The sequence below is a fragment of the Apteryx mantelli genome, chromosome 4 (assembly GCF_036417845.1).
Source record: "Apteryx mantelli isolate bAptMan1 chromosome 4, bAptMan1.hap1, whole genome shotgun sequence".
NCBI classification, from domain to species: domain Eukaryota; kingdom Metazoa; phylum Chordata; class Aves; order Apterygiformes; family Apterygidae; genus Apteryx; species Apteryx mantelli.
In genome coordinates this window covers 57,731,650-57,749,601 of record NC_089981.1, presented here as the reverse complement: position 1 = coordinate 57,749,601, position 17,952 = coordinate 57,731,650, and the positions used below count along the sequence as shown (strand labels likewise).

The 17,952-nt window shown below is 36.8% G+C and overlaps 1 protein-coding gene across 1 annotated transcript in view; it reads left to right on the top strand.

The window, feature by feature from the left end:
- Window positions 1-976: 976 nt before the first annotated feature.
- Window positions 977-17,952, top strand: part of NOVA1 (NOVA alternative splicing regulator 1) — a 154,516-nt gene continuing 137,540 nt past the window's right edge. The window contains exons 1-2 of the mRNA XM_067296672.1: window positions 977-1,557; window positions 3,468-3,611. Coding sequence (XP_067152773.1) covers window positions 1,422-1,557; window positions 3,468-3,611 — 280 coding nt within the window. The 5' untranslated portion in view covers window positions 977-1,421. The remainder of the gene's footprint in view (window positions 1,558-3,467; window positions 3,612-17,952) is intronic.

The window sequence follows — 17,952 nt, the reverse complement described above, 5'->3', positions numbered from 1 at the left end:
CAGCACCGTCCCCGGCCGCCACATACGGTCGCTGGGAGGAAAGGCCCTATCCACACCGACGGGGTCGCGCCGCGCCGCGGTGCTGCAGTCAACCTCAGCTAGGACATTTCCCCGCTATCCCAGAGCCTCCTGTGGCAACGTTAGCCGTCCTCCCACGCCGCTGCGGGCCTATGAAGCGCAATATGTAACCCAGGTGACACTGCATCACGGCGGGGACCCTCCCGGCGCGAAGGCAGCCTCCCAAACGCCCTCCCTGCCACTACTATTACCACCGCCGCCAACCGCCACCCCCCGCCAGCCGCCGCGGAGGTTAGGGCACCCCCACCTTCCCCCCCCCAACGGCTTTTCCACCCGCGGGCCGTGATTGGCTACGCGCTTCAATGCCAACCTCACTGCCTTTCGCCCCGATTGGCCAGACCTCCCGCCTGTCTTCGGAGGAAGCCCCGCCTTTCTTTTTATGCCAGGCTTCTCCCCCCCCCCCCAGCCCCCCCGCACTGCCCCCCCTTCCCACGGCGCTAACCTCTACTGTCTGTTGGGTTTCTGCGGTGTAGCCGAGGCCGGCGGCCCCCTGCCCCTGGCCGGCTGGCCAGCCAGCCAGCCAGCTGCCCGTGCGTCCGGCGGAGGCGGCGGTGCTGGGGCGAGAGCGGAGAAGCGCGGCGCAGCCAGGGATCCCCCCCTCTTCACCCTAGTGCGCATAAGCCCGTGAGCGAGGGAGAGCATGAGGGACCGAGAGCAGCGGGCAGCCGCGCCGCGCCAGCGCCACGCACGGCACTAGAGCAGGCAGGGACTGAAGGGGGCACAGAGGCAGCGTGAATCCTCTCCCACTCGCTCGCTCGCCCACCATCTACATCGCTTGCTCCCTCCCTCTTTCCCCCCTCCCTCCTCTGTCTCACTCATTCTCTCTCCCCTCCTCTCTTCTCCTCTCCCACTCACTCTCTCCCCTCCTCTCTTCTCCTCTCCCACTCACTCTCTCCCCTCCTCTCTTCTCCTCTCCTCTCCCACTCACTCTGTCTTCTCCTCCTCCTGTCTCACTCTTTCACTCTTCCCCCTCCTCCTCTCTCCCCTTTCTCTTCCCTCTCTCGCCCCCCTCATTCCCCTGTCTCCCTTCTCATCTCCTCCTGACACTGCACTGCAGCTGCTCCTCCAGCCCAGTCCTGCCTGTTTCCCTCCCTCCTTTCCTTTCCTTTCCTTTCCCTCCCCCCGGGTGCCAGATAAACAAGGCGCGGAGCATCCTCGACAATCCTGAGCTTAGCTCTACGTTTTCGAAAAGGACAAGAGAACGGGACGAGCCCCCTCCCCTCCTCCCCTTCCTCCTCCTCCTCCTCCTCCTCCTTCTCCTTCTCCTCCTCCTTCCCCCCCTTCCCTCCCTGCCCCCCCACCACAGAAGGGAAGAGACAATTCTCCTCCGAGCAGCAGCAAACATGATGGCGGCAGCTCCCATCCAGCAGAACGGGACCCACACCGGGGTTCCCATAGACCTGGACCCGCCGGACTCCCGGAAAAGACCGCTTGAAGCCCCCCCTGAAGCCGGCAGCACCAAGAGGACCAACACGGGCGGTGGGTATATCCTCTGTCATCTGCTCCCCCCCCCCGCCCAACCCACCCACCTCTTCTTCCCTACCTGCCTGCCTCCCCCTCTTCTCCCCAAACATTCCCGTTTCTCTAATGTTATCATTCATCAAAATGGCGTCGGTTTTCAGCATCTACCAGTCTTTTTATTTAATATCCACGCTGGGTCTGCACAGCCTTGACCCCACAGAGACTAGGCAGGAGAAGAAGGGGCTTCTGCAGCCCAAATATCTTCCTTGTCCATTTAACAATTGGCTAAAACAAATGGCAGCTGGAAGGAGAACGGTAAACGCACTTTCCTCCTTTCACATCCTCTGGGTCACAAGTTGCTTTTCAGTCTTGCCCTGTGTTTTCCTTTTCCTTGGCCTCGCTTCTATTGTCAGCGTATATACGGCATTGATTTGTCTTGTCGGGGCTGAGGGGTGGCTGGTGGAGGGGGGAGTTGTATCTCTGGTGCAGGGACTTGTTAGTTAACATCCTGCTCTTCCTGCATGAGATGAGTTATAACGGGACCAGCATCTCCTCTATTCATTTGCACTGGAATCATCATAACAATGCACCGAGGCAGAGGTGAATTTATTTGACCAATATGAAGAGCAGCAGTCTAACTATATATAGTACATTGTACAGCCAGTTACGTTAATATGGATAGGCACTATTGTGACACATAGGCAGCTTAAGGTACTTATAGTCTTGAATAAGAAAAGTGAGGTGAACTTGGATCTGTTCCTTTTGTTCAAAAAAGAAAAACTTTGTAAAATAGATTTCATGATAAAAGGATTGATATTAAAAAAAAAAAAGGGGGGGACATTGCCTTAATTACTGGGGAGAACAGAAGTCTGGGAATCAACCTACCCTTACTGTCTTGCACTTTTTCGAGCCAGTTACTGAAGGTTCTTGGACTTCAGCGTAGCTGGATTTAGAACTGGGATGAGAGCACAGACAATTGTTCAGTCACCGACTGAGACTGGGAATCCTTCCCCCCCCCATTCATTTTGCAATTTTGCATGTATGTGTGTGTATATATATATAAATATATATATATATAAACACATATATATATTTCCAGTTCTGACTGTATGCTTTAACACTAGTGGTGGGTAGAGGATTGGCATTGTCTACCTCTCACCCTTTAAGTGTGTTTGAAATAAGTGACTTAGGCTTTTGATCAATTGGGAAAAATTCTTCTTAATGTCCTTTAATTAATGAGCTTAAAAGAGATTATTGTCGCTTAAGAAGTGCTAAAGGAATGCATCAGGATTACTTAGGCAAGTGATTCCATCCGCACCATGTTGAGTTGTTTTCTTGGCAGTGGCTGAAATGCTTGGAATAAAACCCCACATTTTGGGTGGGTTATTTGGTAGCAGAGTAGTGGTTTTGCTCACTTAACAAGAATGCAGGCAATAGCTAATTGCTATTCTCATGTGTTTGCTAATGACAAACAAATAGCCCATCAGTATTTACAATTCATTCCTTCTTAGTTTTGGCATTTCTTTTGCTTTATTTTCAAGCAAGGTTGTAGTTGTCACTAGGCACGTTTTTGTGCAGGGTTTTTTTTTTTTTTTAAAGGGGTCTGTTCATTTTGGTGTGCTATGGTTACCATCAGAAGAATTGGAAGAATTCCACTTTCTGAAATACATAACTTAGATTTTGTTCTCATTCTTTTACAGAATTAAGGAATATATGTGGATTCTTTAATTTCTAGAATAAACATGTACATAATTTAAAATGGTAAAGACATAGTCCAAACACGTCTTGCGAAATGACGCAACTGGTTAGATGTGGATGCATGAATTACTGGCGAGTTTAAAAATGTAACGTTTTATTTATTTGTGGGTCTGGGGAGGAAAAATAGAAGTTTGTAAACCAACTTAACCATGCATATCTCAATTTTTCAGAGGACGGCCAATATTTTCTAAAGGTCCTCATACCTAGTTATGCTGCTGGATCTATAATTGGGAAGGGAGGACAGACAATTGTTCAGTTGCAGAAAGAGACTGGGGCCACCATCAAGCTGTCTAAATCCAAAGATTTTTACCCAGGTAGGTGCAAAAATTAGCCACTTCCTTATTTTTAAATCCCAAGGGAAATATGCACGTCAGAGTGTTTCATGTATTGAAGAGTAAGCATCCAGTGCAATTGGAAGCATTATTTAGCAGAAAAGTATATTACGAAGTGTAACAGTGAATATATATATTCTGTCTTAGTTTCTGTATGGAATGGACTGGGATCTAGTAATCTAACAACTAAAATATGGTTAAAGATGCTTACAATGTTTCTGCAAGAAAATATTTTTGTTATCATTTTCTGATTGCTTCCTTTTTTTTTTTTTTTTTTGTTAAAAGAAATGTAGTTTTATGGAACCAACTTGACAGCTGGCATTAAAATAATTGTCCTTTTGAAGTTTCCGGACATTGTAATGACAATTAAGCTAGAATGAGTAAAAATGAGAGTCTGCTTTCTTAGAGAATGGGCCATTTACTTTAAATCCATTATGTACCTTCTTTCTGCTTCATTGCTTTGTTCACTGGCTCTGGAGTGAAGTAAAGAGGACAAGTGATGCTCTTCAGATGTTCTTTATATTGTTTATCATGATGGTGAATGAAAACTCTATTATAAAAATGAAATATTTTGGATGAATAAAGAAATTAGTGTATTTTATAACAACTATATGTGCAAGAAGCAAGTTTTTAATACTTGCATATAACTGATTATCAGAATAATATCTGATTTCACATTTCTCCATTATAAGATTTCTTGAGATCTTAAATAATGATATACAATATTTTAGCTTTTGTGACTGAATAATCTTTTTTTCTTCCTAAAGACTAACAAATTAGCATTTCGTAATTGAACTTTGTTCTAGAGGACTTTTTTAATTGATGCAAATTTATAACAGAGCTAACAATTTTTTGGTATTTTGATCCTGATATTTTGAAGAATAGCTGATGATATAGAACTGAATTGACTGCATACTACTGAATCTTTTCTGTTGGAAAAAGCAGAGCTGCTTTGCATTTGTTCTAGTTTAACAAGGTGACTGAATTCTGTGAAATAGCGAAGACAGTTGGTATGCATGTAAGCAGAACACTTTAGTATTTAGCTTTCCTGTTTTCTAACTTTAGTGTCAGGCATAGGTGGATAACCTCTTATTAATAGAGAGGGTGTATTCTATTTAAAATGGCAATTTTTGATATGAAAATTTTAATGCACCTGTTGTACATCTCTTTCATGAAAGTGGTTTATAACACTTAAATGTTGCAGGTTAAAATGCTGCGTGTAGTTTTTTTCTGTTGAGAGATATAGTTTAAGAACTGATGCTTGCTGTCTTTTTGAATTTCTTTTTTTACTTTTCTTTCTCCTTTGAGAAAGTTGGAAAACATGGTCCTTTATTTTGAAAGGTATGTTAGAGTGGAAAAAATCGATGTAGAATTGTGAAAACTCTTGGAAGAAATAAAAGCATTCAAAAGAGCTTGATTGCAGAATTAATAACATAATCTGAGAAAAGAGCCGCAATAGTAAATTAAATTCACTGTCAATAGAAGAAAATGAAATAGATTTTTTGCATTATACATGAGGTGGTATCAGATGTGCAAGGATGTTACAGAAAATTGGTGTTTATGAAGGATATTCCAAATACCAAATTACATGCCTTTTCATTTAACTATAGTTTATTTACACTCAGTTGGAAAGGACACTCCAAAGATTAGATCTTTTGTTCAGGGCTCTAGCATAGTTTTCTGGTTTTTGATTAAATCAGAATTACATATTTTTTTGTGTAGCAAATGGTAAAGATATAGCAGTAGCAGCACAGGACCCTTTGGAAAATAAAAATTAGCAAGCTGGAATGATAGAAGTGAGAATATTTGTGACATGAACAGATTCCCTTTTAAAATCAATGGTAGTAATAATATAAATAACTATGGCAGCAAGACTCATACAGTTTCACTGTAACAGGTGCAGATGAAGTTCCAGTTTGACTTTATGCAGTTTTGAATTTGCAGCCATATTGTGTCATTTAGAAAATTAATGATTTAAGAAAGTTTGAATGATAGCTGTTCCACACTTTAGCAGGTAGCAATATGACAAACGGATTCTAGTGTGACTAGCTCTTGTTAGCCTTTCTGTTTGCATTTGACCATGAGCCTGTGGAATTTTCTGAGGTCCTGGCATTCCCTAAGCTCATGACTTTTGGGTTTCTTCCAGACCCTCATGCTCATATAGCATTAGGGAATACAAAGCTTGTGAAATAGCAAATATAAAGTTATGGCTTGCTTTTTTTAATGAAGTTTCTAAAATAATTATTCCATTTTCAGAGTAGAAATTACTTAGTCCATACTCTTTGTTTGTGATTATAAATGGTTTTAATATACATTTTGTTATGGAGTATTCTCTCATTGAAGTTCTGTGAAACTTTTTTGTCATTTCAACAAGTTTTAGCATAGTCTGAGTAAGTTGCTGTTTGGAAAGAAGAAAGTTGGTTGTAATGCAGCAATCATGAGTAATTTCTGTGATCTAATAGTTTTCTGTGATATAGGGGTTCAATATGTAGACTGATTTCTGTTGAAATTATTGTTTTTGTGCATCAAAAGGTGACATAATTACAGAAGAATTACATGGCAGTTCTAATTACAGGAAATTGAAGGAAAAAAGCATTGTTTTTCACTGAACATTTAGTTAACAAAGTAGGAAGCACTACATAAATATGTTATTGTAGTATACTACAGTCTTATTTTTTCAGTATACAATTCATTGTTTTCTTTTCAGGTTACCAGCTGACTTTTTCTAATTGTCTGAACTTCTGCTACTTGACTTTGGCTATTTTGCTTAGTCTATTCCGGATTCTTTTCTGTTCAGGCTTGTCCCTCTAGATGAATGGAACTGAAGTTAAACTGGCAAAATATGCCCTACATTTAAAATAATAGGAGCCGATCTTTTCTGCAGAGAAGTTTAGAGTGTATATTGGAAAGTAGGTTCTGGTCCAAAATTTAAATACGGACATAGCATGCTACTTTTAATATTAATGAAGTGAGTGTCATAAGGAAATTGGCCATTTTGTGAAGCTATTTTTTATTTATGGTTTTATTTCAAATAATATAGTAAGAGTCAGTGGTTAATGTACCTTTGTTGTATTAAGCTCTCATTGTCTTACTGTTTCTCCATTCTGAATTATAGTGAGCACTGGACTGAGAACTACTCTGGGTATATGTATTTTTTCCATTGCGAATGCTTTCCTGCGTGTGCTGTCTCTGTGTCTCTGTCTCTCTCACTCACATGCACGCACGCAAAATTATGTTACATCGCATCATGTTGTTTATCTTGCAACAGGATCTTGCCTGGTCTGAACTTGGTGCTTGAGTGAATTTGAGCTCGGTCAGTGTTTTTCAATTTATTGGAATATGAAGTCATATGTGTACTTAAATTAGGTCATATTAAGAACAGAGATTAATAAACACATAATTAAATGGGGATAAGGTTTTACTGCTTTTAACAAAAGACTAGTGGTTTTGTTTTTATAATAGATTTCTAATCAGAAATCATTTAAATGTTTGGAGAATACAAAAGGGGGGAGTTTCCTCCTCTGCCCCATACAGAAAGTGTATGAAGCATTGTGTGGCTGTGCTATATTTTTACCAAGTGGCTTGTATTTGAGATGTTTTTCTTGAGTTAAATATCAGATTTTTTTCTGAAGCATTCATGAATTACGGAAGACCATCTACTTAATCTTTGTGCAGGTGTCCTTTTGAAAAGTATCTTGTTCTGACTCTTAAAAACCTTTCAAATACATTGATTATATAATAACACAACTGTACGGGGATTTAAAATTAATAAATCCACTTTCTAGCTTCATTGCTCATATTAAACTCTGAAGGTAAGGTGAAGGTATAATATATCAAGCTTGGCTCACCATTATTTTTCCCTTTATATAATAAAGGAACTGTCACATATTGTTTTCTAACTCTTAAAAATAATCCAAAGTCTCATGGGAAGAGGAATCAGTGTTTTAAAAATCAACACTTGAAATAATGTTGAAGTGAAATACTACTTTTTGAGTTGTAGAAGTGAAAATAATGGAGTTAGAAAAAATTAGCTCTCTGTTGTCATGGTTTCTTGAAGATGGTTTGTCATACATAAATGCATCTCACTCTTGATACTTTTGATTTTTTTCTCAAGTGTTGCCAATAGCTAACTAAGGACTTCATACATGTAAAGCTAAGCTTTTCAGATTGTCATGTAAACATTTACTTATAGGAGTAACTTTGGGGATAATGGAACTGGGGAAATGACTACTTGTGTGAGTAGAGATTTCTGAGGTAGAATCTTTAGAACTGTGTAGGTTTATAAAATAGCTGTATTTTTTGGTCTTTTTACTAGTTAAAAAAAAAAAAGAGAAACCCCAAGTGTTGATTGCCAGCTGTTCAGAGAGGTAATTCTCAGTTGGACAGTTGTCAGTTGCCTAGTTACTGGAACAGAATTAAAAAAAAAAGTTAGCTTGTTAGCTAGTAGATCCTTAATACTTTACATTTAAAAGGAAGCTGCCACTGAATACATACTGAGTATCATCTTGAGATTGTTACATATCTAATTCACCTAGTGTATTATTACTTAGCAACTTCTCATTTGGAAGGTTTAGAGCAATTTTAAACAGAAATTTCAGTAGAAATTTTGCACCGATTTCTTCTACAGATAGGAACTTATTTATGTGAATGACTGAGTAAACTTTTACCTAGTAAAAGGCTTTGATTTGCAAGAAAGTATTGTCTTTCTCTTGTGTAAGAAAGGTTTAAAACAACTTGTGCTATAGTGGGAATGGTTAGTTTGATTTTAATAACTGATACAGTCTAACTATATATGTGCTTGTTTGACAAAATAAAGAACAAAATCAACATGGCTGTAGTCATCACAAGGAAATGCTGTATTCCATCATTTTCGACTTTGTTCTTGTGATTTTCAATGTAATCGGAGGAAAAAAAAGTGATGCTCAACAGATTAGAAAGCTTATATGTAGATGAAGACACTTCTAATAACAATATTATTTATTTGCTTTTTGATAAAGTTGAGATCTCTATAAGTGAATATTCATTGAGAATATCTGTTTTCTGGACTTATGCATTCTGATTTATTTATTTTTTTTTTTTTAAAAGAAAAATAACATAAGGTTATATAAACTGACAAATGTAAATATTTCTGTTGTCACAGAGTTTAAAATTTCCATATAATAGTTTAGTGATATTTTGCAGAAAGATTAAAGTTTTAATGGATGTTCTTCATAATATGGGTCTTAAATCTAATACTTTATAATCAGGAAAAGTCTGAATCTCTTAATTGTTTTTTCTCTTCTCACTTGTGCAGTAAAAGGTGCATTCACTTTTTTAGAAATGGATGTAATCTATAATGTGATACCTTCTTCAAAGAATCTTAGTGATCTTGTTTCTTCATTAATTAATTGCATCAGCTAAGATACTGCTCTCTGTAGTTGACCACAGAGTTTAATTTAATCTGTGATCAGTAGTTGAAAGAAAACCTTTGCTTTAGTGAATTTGTCAGACTAGCTATTAGAAATAGAGCATAAAGGGGTTTGGGAGGAGGGTTTGTGCCTGATTGTTCTCTCATTTCCATCTTTGGATACAGCTGTAGCATAAAGTTAAGCAACATCTGTAGAGATCTGACTGACAAACATCTCTCTGGGATTCATCATTGCAGCTCGCAGCAGGTGCAGTCAGCATTGCAGTCCACCTTAAAAAGAGGTTAGTTTGTTTTTAACATTTATCAGTAGACCAGTGGGAGTTAATGAGTTGGTAAAGAAGCGTGGTAGTTGTCAGTTGTCCTGTGTTGGAATGCTGCAGGTAATTGGGCTGGACTGGCAAGAGCCGTGGCAGTGTGCTTCTCACGTTGCACTGCAGCTGCTGTTGATCTTAATTAATCTGACCCTCAGGGGCTGCAGTGTCATGGTATAAAACGCAATACATACCAGAAATGGAAAGGCTGGTTTTCTGAGTCTTATTGATGATCATGTTTCTAGGTAGGCCTTTTGATTTTGTGATTGGATTTGACACTAACATAAAATTCTTAATATACGTTAATTTAAAACTGTAATACATTTTTGCTGTTTATCAAATGTATCTGTGAAGTAATGAAGCTGATAAACATGATTTCTAAATGTCACTATTATAATGGACTTACCAAAAAATATTTGTGTTTATTCTGACAACAAATATAGTTGTCTGTAAATGAAAATGGACTTATTGTTCAAGCAGATGGAATGGGAGGAGAGCAAATGAAGTTAAATGCTTAACAGAAAATTACTTATACTTCTGTTTCACTTTGAACAATCCTTTTACGTTTGTGTTTTGTATGAATTTTTAGTGTTCTGTAGTAAGCTCTGTAATGAGGTACGTTAGATGCTTGTGCTGATTAGCTCAGTCTTGTGATCTTTTTTAAAGATACGTAGTAACATGGAAATGGGCAAAAGTGGAATTCATTTATTTGGCAGAATAAATGCGTGTTCTGTGTGTGTGCAAGTCTGTTTAATTTACTTAACTGTAGAGATAGTACTATCTTCTTGCTTGCATGGCACAGCTTTAGGAAACTTATCAAGTTGCTTATATTCTTCTTGATATTCAGGGCCATTCTGTCTTTCCATCCCCCAAAGGAAGCATCTAAACAAAATTTAGCCTAGAGATTTTTTTAAATGTTACATTACTGTTTTGTAAGCTTCTATTCTGTTCTATTTTTATGTTGATTTCTGAGGTATCCACATTACAAATTGTGATTATTCATAGCATTATAGGGGTTAATTACATTGCTTATATTTTCATTAAGAAAATAAATGGTTGTCAAGATACTTTTCATTTTAAACTTCCACTAATTTTTATTAGAAATATTAAATATTTCTAATAGTTAATAAAATGTCAGCTATCTAAATTTCCCCCCATATTAGCTTGTTTTTACTATTTCATACTTGATATCAACTTGTTTTTTCTATAACATATTTGATCATTAATTGTGATTGCATCTGATTGGCAATTACCTCATATGAAATGTTCTGTTCTTGTTGATTATTTTAAAGCACTAAACTCCATTTGGAAGTATATAACTGGTCTGATTGAAATGCTAGTTTAAGACAATATTTGGAAGTAAGTATGTGGAAGTCAGGCAGCTCCCAACTGTACATGCTAACATGCCTTTTTAACTTTTGAATATGAATTTATTGCTCCTCACTTGAACTAGTTGTGTGCAGTATATCTGTGCCTTGCTCTTCTTGACTTGACTTCTGAATTGCGCTTGGGTTTATGTAAGGTTTAAGTATTCTGTGTAATTGGTGGACAAAATTAGGCCTCCTTCAGGAAAGGCCACGGAGTACATACGTTGATGTATAAAGTAGCTGATATAAATACCTAGCTATGTGACCAGATAGCTCTTGGAAGAACAGTGTCCGCTTGTTAGGGACCAGGTTTAAAGTTTTATGTTGGTAATAAAAATAATCTGAGGGTCCAGTGTTTTAGTCCCTTCTAAATGAGGAAGGAATATAGCTGTCAGTTTATGTAAAAGTGATTATGTAAAACTAGGGTTTGTTAGATATAAGGAAGCCTAAATCTCAGATGAAATTTCATATTTGCCTGGTCTTGTAGGTTTTGATTGTGAAAAGACTAAACATCTGTTTTTCATCATTGATCTCTCACTGCATCCTGCAGGGCCTGTCATCTCAGCATTGACAGGATCAGATGAAAAATACAATCGATGTGTTGACATTTTTTTGAGAATCACTCAGGTAAGATTACTTGTTATACAGAACTACAGTGAAATTCATGGCTGCTGCTAATGTTTCACCAGTTGGAGCCTTTGCATTCTCAATCATTAATTAAATTAGATACTGAGGTTCTCTGCATGTTCCCTTGTTTCTATTTTAAAAGCACTTTTTTTGTGCCTTGCTCAGTGCCATTTAACTCTCTTGTAATTTCCCACATAAAGAGCTTCACACATTTGTACTATTTTCCCCCACTTCATAGAGTGGCACCTGTTTGCTTGACTCAAGAACCATAGTATGCACCTCCAAAGCTCTGGGAAGATTTGTATGTACATGTATTTTATTTTATTTTCAAATAGTGACTTCAGTTCTTTTGAAAGATTCATTCTTTACAATATGGGGGAAAAATTCTCTCTAGAGAATCAGATAATCAGAGGCAGCAGCAATTTAACGTCTTCCTAATGTGTTCTAAACTCTGCTTTTCAAACCGTAGGTGAGAAAATACAAATATTTAACTGAATATAGCTATGGAGTCTTTATAACATATGTTGAAAATATTTATATAAAATCATGCACGGGAAAAGTAGGAAATGACATGTGTCCATTCAGTTGGCTACACTGAGCATCCAGAATGCATATAGAATTAAACTCTATCAGGTTGTGTAGTTACCAAAGAGTAGGGCAGTGAGTGGCTTGGAGGGAAGGGCAAGGAGAGAAGGCCAGCTGGGCTATATGCTGTATGCCTAGCTGGAGCTTGGTCTAGTTGAGGTTTACATTTTGTCCCCATCTGTAATCTGACATTTCCTGAGTGTATCTAGAACAGTGTGTAGTAGTAGCAGCAATTCAGGTGCTGCGGCGGTTACTGTTTTGGCAGCAGCATTGAGCTGGAATTATGGAATATTCATGTTTGGTTGTACACTGACAGTCTGTCAACAGTTTTCCTGAGGAACGAACACGCGCGCGCGCACACACACACACACACACACACACACACAGAGTGTTATTTAGCAGTTTTTTGACCTGGATATGAAGAGAAATTCTGTGGAACGAAAAGGCTCTTCTGGCATTCTGTCTGTGCTGATTTTCAAAGGTCTGCAACAAAATGCTGCTACTGGCTACCTTAAAGCTTTATAAAAATAAGTTGCTGATTTATTGTAATGGGAAGTTGGACAAAGTATGTGTATGGGGTTTGTTTTCCATCTTGCATGTGTGTATGCACACTTTGTATGTCTTTTACTTATTGTATTAGATGGACGCTTGGCGACACTGTCAATCTAAAGTAAAAATTGGATTCCCAAGGAACTCCTTATAATTGTATCAGTTCCTAACTTCTGAGTCTTACTGTGCAGTGTAGCACACTTTCATGTCTACTAGTTGTTGAATTACTCTGCCTCAACCAGTGTATAATTTCTAGCATGGGGAAATGCTCAAAAAAAAAAAAGTGTCAATTTCAGAAAGATTTTCTTCAGGAATATAAATTTTTATTTAGGTTGGTAATAATGCCAAGTGCTCATCTAGTATTTGCACTGCTTTTAACAATAATAAAAATTTCATAAGCTGCATTCTAGCTCTGTATGCATCTACTGCTAGGATTAGCTGTTCTAGTATGTGCCAACATGATGCATTTAATAGATAAAATACTTTTTTATGATGAATTGATTCCAAATAGTTGGAACAAAGATGGGATCAAACGTATGTGATAAACACTTAGGATTTGGCAGGAAAGGGTCTTTAAAAAGGGAAGATACCTTGCATGGTGGGCAACTCTTCATTTTACTTGAGTTCATCATAAGTTCTTTTCCTGAATAACTTCTGTTTAGAAGAAGAAAGCAAGGAGTTCCTCAGGCAGATTTTAAATCAGTTAGGGTGTTAAAGAGAATATTTTTAAGTATATGTAGAAATTAACATGTAATGACATTAGCCTCAGAGGATTAGACTTGTATATTTTTGATGAGAGATTCAGTATAATGGGTGGCTATATTTTCATCCCTTATGCTTCCTGTGCCTTAAAAAAGTCTATGCAGATTTTTCTTACAACCTTCTAGTCTTGAAGAGACATACAGTATATAGGGGGTAGCAAGGTCAGCATTTTAATGGAATAATATATTTATACCTAGTTGATTTTTGTTTTTAAAATGGTAGCTTGTTGATTAGTAACTAATTATTGTTCTGTTTCTATATTAGCATCTTCTCCAGTGAGTTAAACTCAGAATTTTGATAGTTCTTACTTTTTAAAAACATGTGGTTTTTGATGTAGAGAAGTATTTCCTGTTCTGTTCTTCACACTTCGGTAGTGTAGCACTTTCTGATTTGGAGGATGCCACAGGTAAGATGGGCACAAAATACAGTTAGTTTTAATTATAAAATAAGTCCCTTGAGATTTCTCTTTTCTTCAACACATATGCACATGCTTGAAATAAAAATAATTCTGTAGTTGTTTATCCATTTATTTGTCCTTTTTGATGGAATAATTTGTTAGTGTGCCTAGATGACTACTGTGCTTTCCTTGTTGGGTAGCCCAGGAACTTGTAAGGTTTTATCTTGTGCAAAATTCTTTTTTTGTAGATTTTCTTTTGTAAATAACTACATGGTTATGGATTTTGGCAGCTTTATAATGGCTGTCTGAAGATCATTGACCTTTTTATTATTTGTTTATGTATTTATCTTTAAAGTACTTGGCTTTTTACCAGAATGGCCAGCCCTCATTTGGGTGCCTTATTTCTCCCAGTGCAAACTTTTGAAAGTGATGGCAATAATTTACTAAGGGTTGTGGTATTGCTGGTCTTTCAGTTAAAATTTAATGACCTTTTCCTAAAAATATGTATACAGTTAAACAGGCTCTTGAGGTTATGCAGGATTTTTTTTTTTTTTTCTGTGAAATGTTGTTCTTGCACAGGAGATGAGAACAGGTGTTCATAATGCTTTCTGTAGTTGAGTGTGGCAGTATCTTAACTTGGATCTTTTTTCCCTGCCAAAGATTTGATGAAGACAGAACTACGGGTTCTGTAGGGTTTAAGGGTCTGAGGGGCAGGTAGGGTATTTTATATATTGGTATATATTAGTAGCATCTTTTTTATGATGAGGTTTTCATATTGCATGCTTACTTGGGGGATCCAGATAAGCTCATAATTACTCTGATATTCAAGTCCACACACATGTTTTTAAGAGTGTCTCAGGAACTAATGTAAATTTCATATTTGTAGTGCACAAAGTAGATCTAGAAAGATGTGTAATTTTGGAATGCGAACTGAGGAAAAAAATTGCTGTTAGTATGTATCTACTGAATTGTAATACAGTTTATTGGCAAATCAAGAGAGAACAATGGCATATTTTATGTGAGCTGGTCCCAATATGTAAAGGAACAGATCCATGTGACAGCAATGATGTGGATTCAGATCAACAGGTGTTCTGGAATCCACACAGGTGACCTTCTAGAGGGAAAGACCAAGATACCTTTGGATGTTTGAGTAGACTTTATCTCTCCATACTGAAGCTTCACTCATTTTTAAAGTTTCACTCAGCTTTAAACAGGTTCTGTTATGTTAATCCCCTTCAGAGTGTAGCAGTTTTCACATAGCATTTAAATGCTTCCTTCTGAGGGGGTTATAATTTCCCCAATTTCCTTTTCCCTTCCTTAGAAGAAAAGGATAGTTTTTCTTCTTGGATGGGATAAAAAAGTAATCAAGTTTGGTGTAGATACTCTGGGTAGAAATAGCTTGTGGTGTCATCTACTTCAGGCTGTGGGATATCCCCCTGCAGTTGCCCCTTCCACAGGGGAAATTGAGGAATCTTGCTGGACAGACCGTTTCAGAAATGCTGAATATCCTTAGAAAGATATATTTTGTCAGAAAATTATTTTGTGTATACTGCTGTATTTGTGAGAAAGGATCTGATTCAGTCTGATCAAATATTTCAATTTTTAATATTAAAGTTATTTTTAAGAACTTCAGGTTTTTGTCTAAAACTTTAAACTTTGAATCTTAAAGTTGTAGTTCAGCATGTTCTAAACACTGGAAAATCTGCAGTTTATTTCTTGAGCAGTTTAATGTACCTTTTTTTTCTTTTTTCTTTTTTAACATATTCTTTATATTTTTCATTCAAAATGGAAATTTTGCCAGTAAAATGTATCCATCACTCTCAATCCAATGAATGCAGATTGTGCGGTAAGTAGAACTTCGCAAAGGTGAAGACTTTCTGGAACTAATCAAAAATCTGAAACTTTGCTTCCTGCTATGTTGCTTGTGACCAAATATTCCACCAAAGTTAAGCATTTCCTAAATTTGTCCAGACTCTTTATTGGTGTAGGGTATGACTACAAGATATGGTTCTTACATCTTTCTGCTGCTGCCGTTCTATTGATTTCAGCAAAAAGGAGTTCAAGTTCCATTTCTTGTGTCTTACGAGGATAAGGGCAAAGTGAGAATTTATTTCTTGTTTGCCACTGCCTTCCAGGAAAGTGAGCGAAGACTAAAATTACCGGCAGTTTCTGTATGCAAACATTAAATTCAGGTAAGTACTGAATTTACATAGTTGAAATATGCATCCAATCTATATAGCCCCAGTTTGGTGCGTTTTTCATATAGGGAGAGACAAATAGCAGTGTGTATTAAAAAAATCCTACAAGAGGTTCCTTAGGAAAGTTCAAGATTGTTTAGATCTTTTGGTGAAAGACTTGTTGCTTTTTAAGCACTTTCTTTTGTCTAGCAAATGTTTTTTTCCTGATGCTCATCTATGGAAGTTAACGTTATTGCTGCTTTTGTCTGTTTGAGGAAAGATATGTTCTCACCACTTTCTAGATTTACAAACAATTTTAACTGAAGGTATCTCGGATGGATAGAGCTGTTTGAGTATGTATTTGGGAATATCTTTCTTCCTATATTCAATTTTAATATTGTCAAGTAAAAGAATACAAGAATAACTCATGTGCCTTGGGGAGGATCATGTAGGATGCCTTCAGTATTTTTCCAGTTATAATCAGATGTTTATCAAAAATAGGTTTATAGTACAGGTTGTTGGTATGAGCTTGCCAAATGTGCGTGTTCCCTCTTTCATAGGGTAACAGTTTTATACCCTCTCTCTTACTTCAGTATGTCTTTGCAATAAAAATTAATTGTTCTTTTAAAACTTCCTTTCAATTTTTAATGCAGAAATTTGACCCTTTACTAATGCCAATAGCAGGACAAATCATAAAAATGCACTGTATATAACTAATACTGTTCTTGTAACTGTCTTTACTGGTGTTCTTTGGCTTTACTTAAAGCATGTGGCTGGGTTTTCTGATCCTAAAAGAATAATTATGCATTTTTTATATGATAAGTTGGCTTTTTAATATATTTGTAAATCTGTTCAATCATTTAAGTAATTCTGTGTAGAAAAATATTGTTTTTATGTTAATGTATGCTAATCTTGCCAAAAGATCTATTTTAAAAGAGAAGCCTTAAATCTAATTGAAATTCAGTTACAAATCCTTTTCAAAATAAACATTTTATAGGATCTGTTTCAGTTTGTAAGTCACTGTTTTTGTTAGAAACATTATATTTTTTTTTGTTTCAACATACTACTTTCACTGTTAGTTTTGATAGCCAAAAATCAGAATTCACAAAGAAATATGAATCTGACTGAATTGTCTAAAATATGTAAACAATTATTGGGAGGGAGTCTATTCTTAAGTTTCTAATCTGAAATGTTAAAAAGTACAGGTAAACTTTTTTTTAAATAAAATTTAAGGAAATACTGGCATTTTGACTTAACCAAAACAGGACTCTTAAAGTCAAATTCTGCTATTTTTAGTTATAGTTAAATAGAATGTTTTGATTTAATTTTTAAACAAACTGTATTTTTTATTGGGGAGGAGACTGAAGTATCATGAAGTATGGAAAAAACTGAATATATATACCATTCTGTTTGCAGTGAGGAAAAAAGTTGGAATATTTTGGGTTTTGCCATCCTCTGGATAACCCAGTTGCTTAAACAAGACTGTTCTCTTTGCAAAAATTTCTCCCTTCACTTGCTCTAATTTATTTATTGAAAATAAAGATTAAAAAAAAAAGTTTCAGGTTTAGTGTTCAGATTCTAACATCTTTCAGTTAATTGATTCAACAAAGAAATTGAACATTAATTTTGCATGTGTTTAGCTCTGAGCTCAGTAGTAACCTTCTGTAAAGGTAATTGCAGATGCAAGGACTTGATGGTCCTTTAAAAACAAACAGGAAAGAAAGCACGTGGCAGTGCTTCTTAAGTAAATTCTCACATGTTCTTATTTTACTTTAATATGTGCTTTTAGAATAAGACACTGATATTGTCTGCTTTCTGTTGAAATCAGTAATCAAAAAAACCTCCCACAGCTCATGAGGACTGAGGGAAACCTGGTCAAAAACACAGTTGATGACTGATTGGGGTATATTTACCTTCATTTTGTATTCCCAAACAGAACCCAAGTATTTGGAATGGTTGTGAAATAACTATTTGATTACTGAGATGTTTCTGTTTGGTTTCCGTACACATCTTGATTTCATTGCATAAAAATACATGGTACTGTTTACATGTTGCAAAAGGAGAGATTAAGACTATGTACTGTTCCATGCTAATTATGTGTGAGATCTTTGCTTATTTACGCAAAGAAACATTAAAAAAAA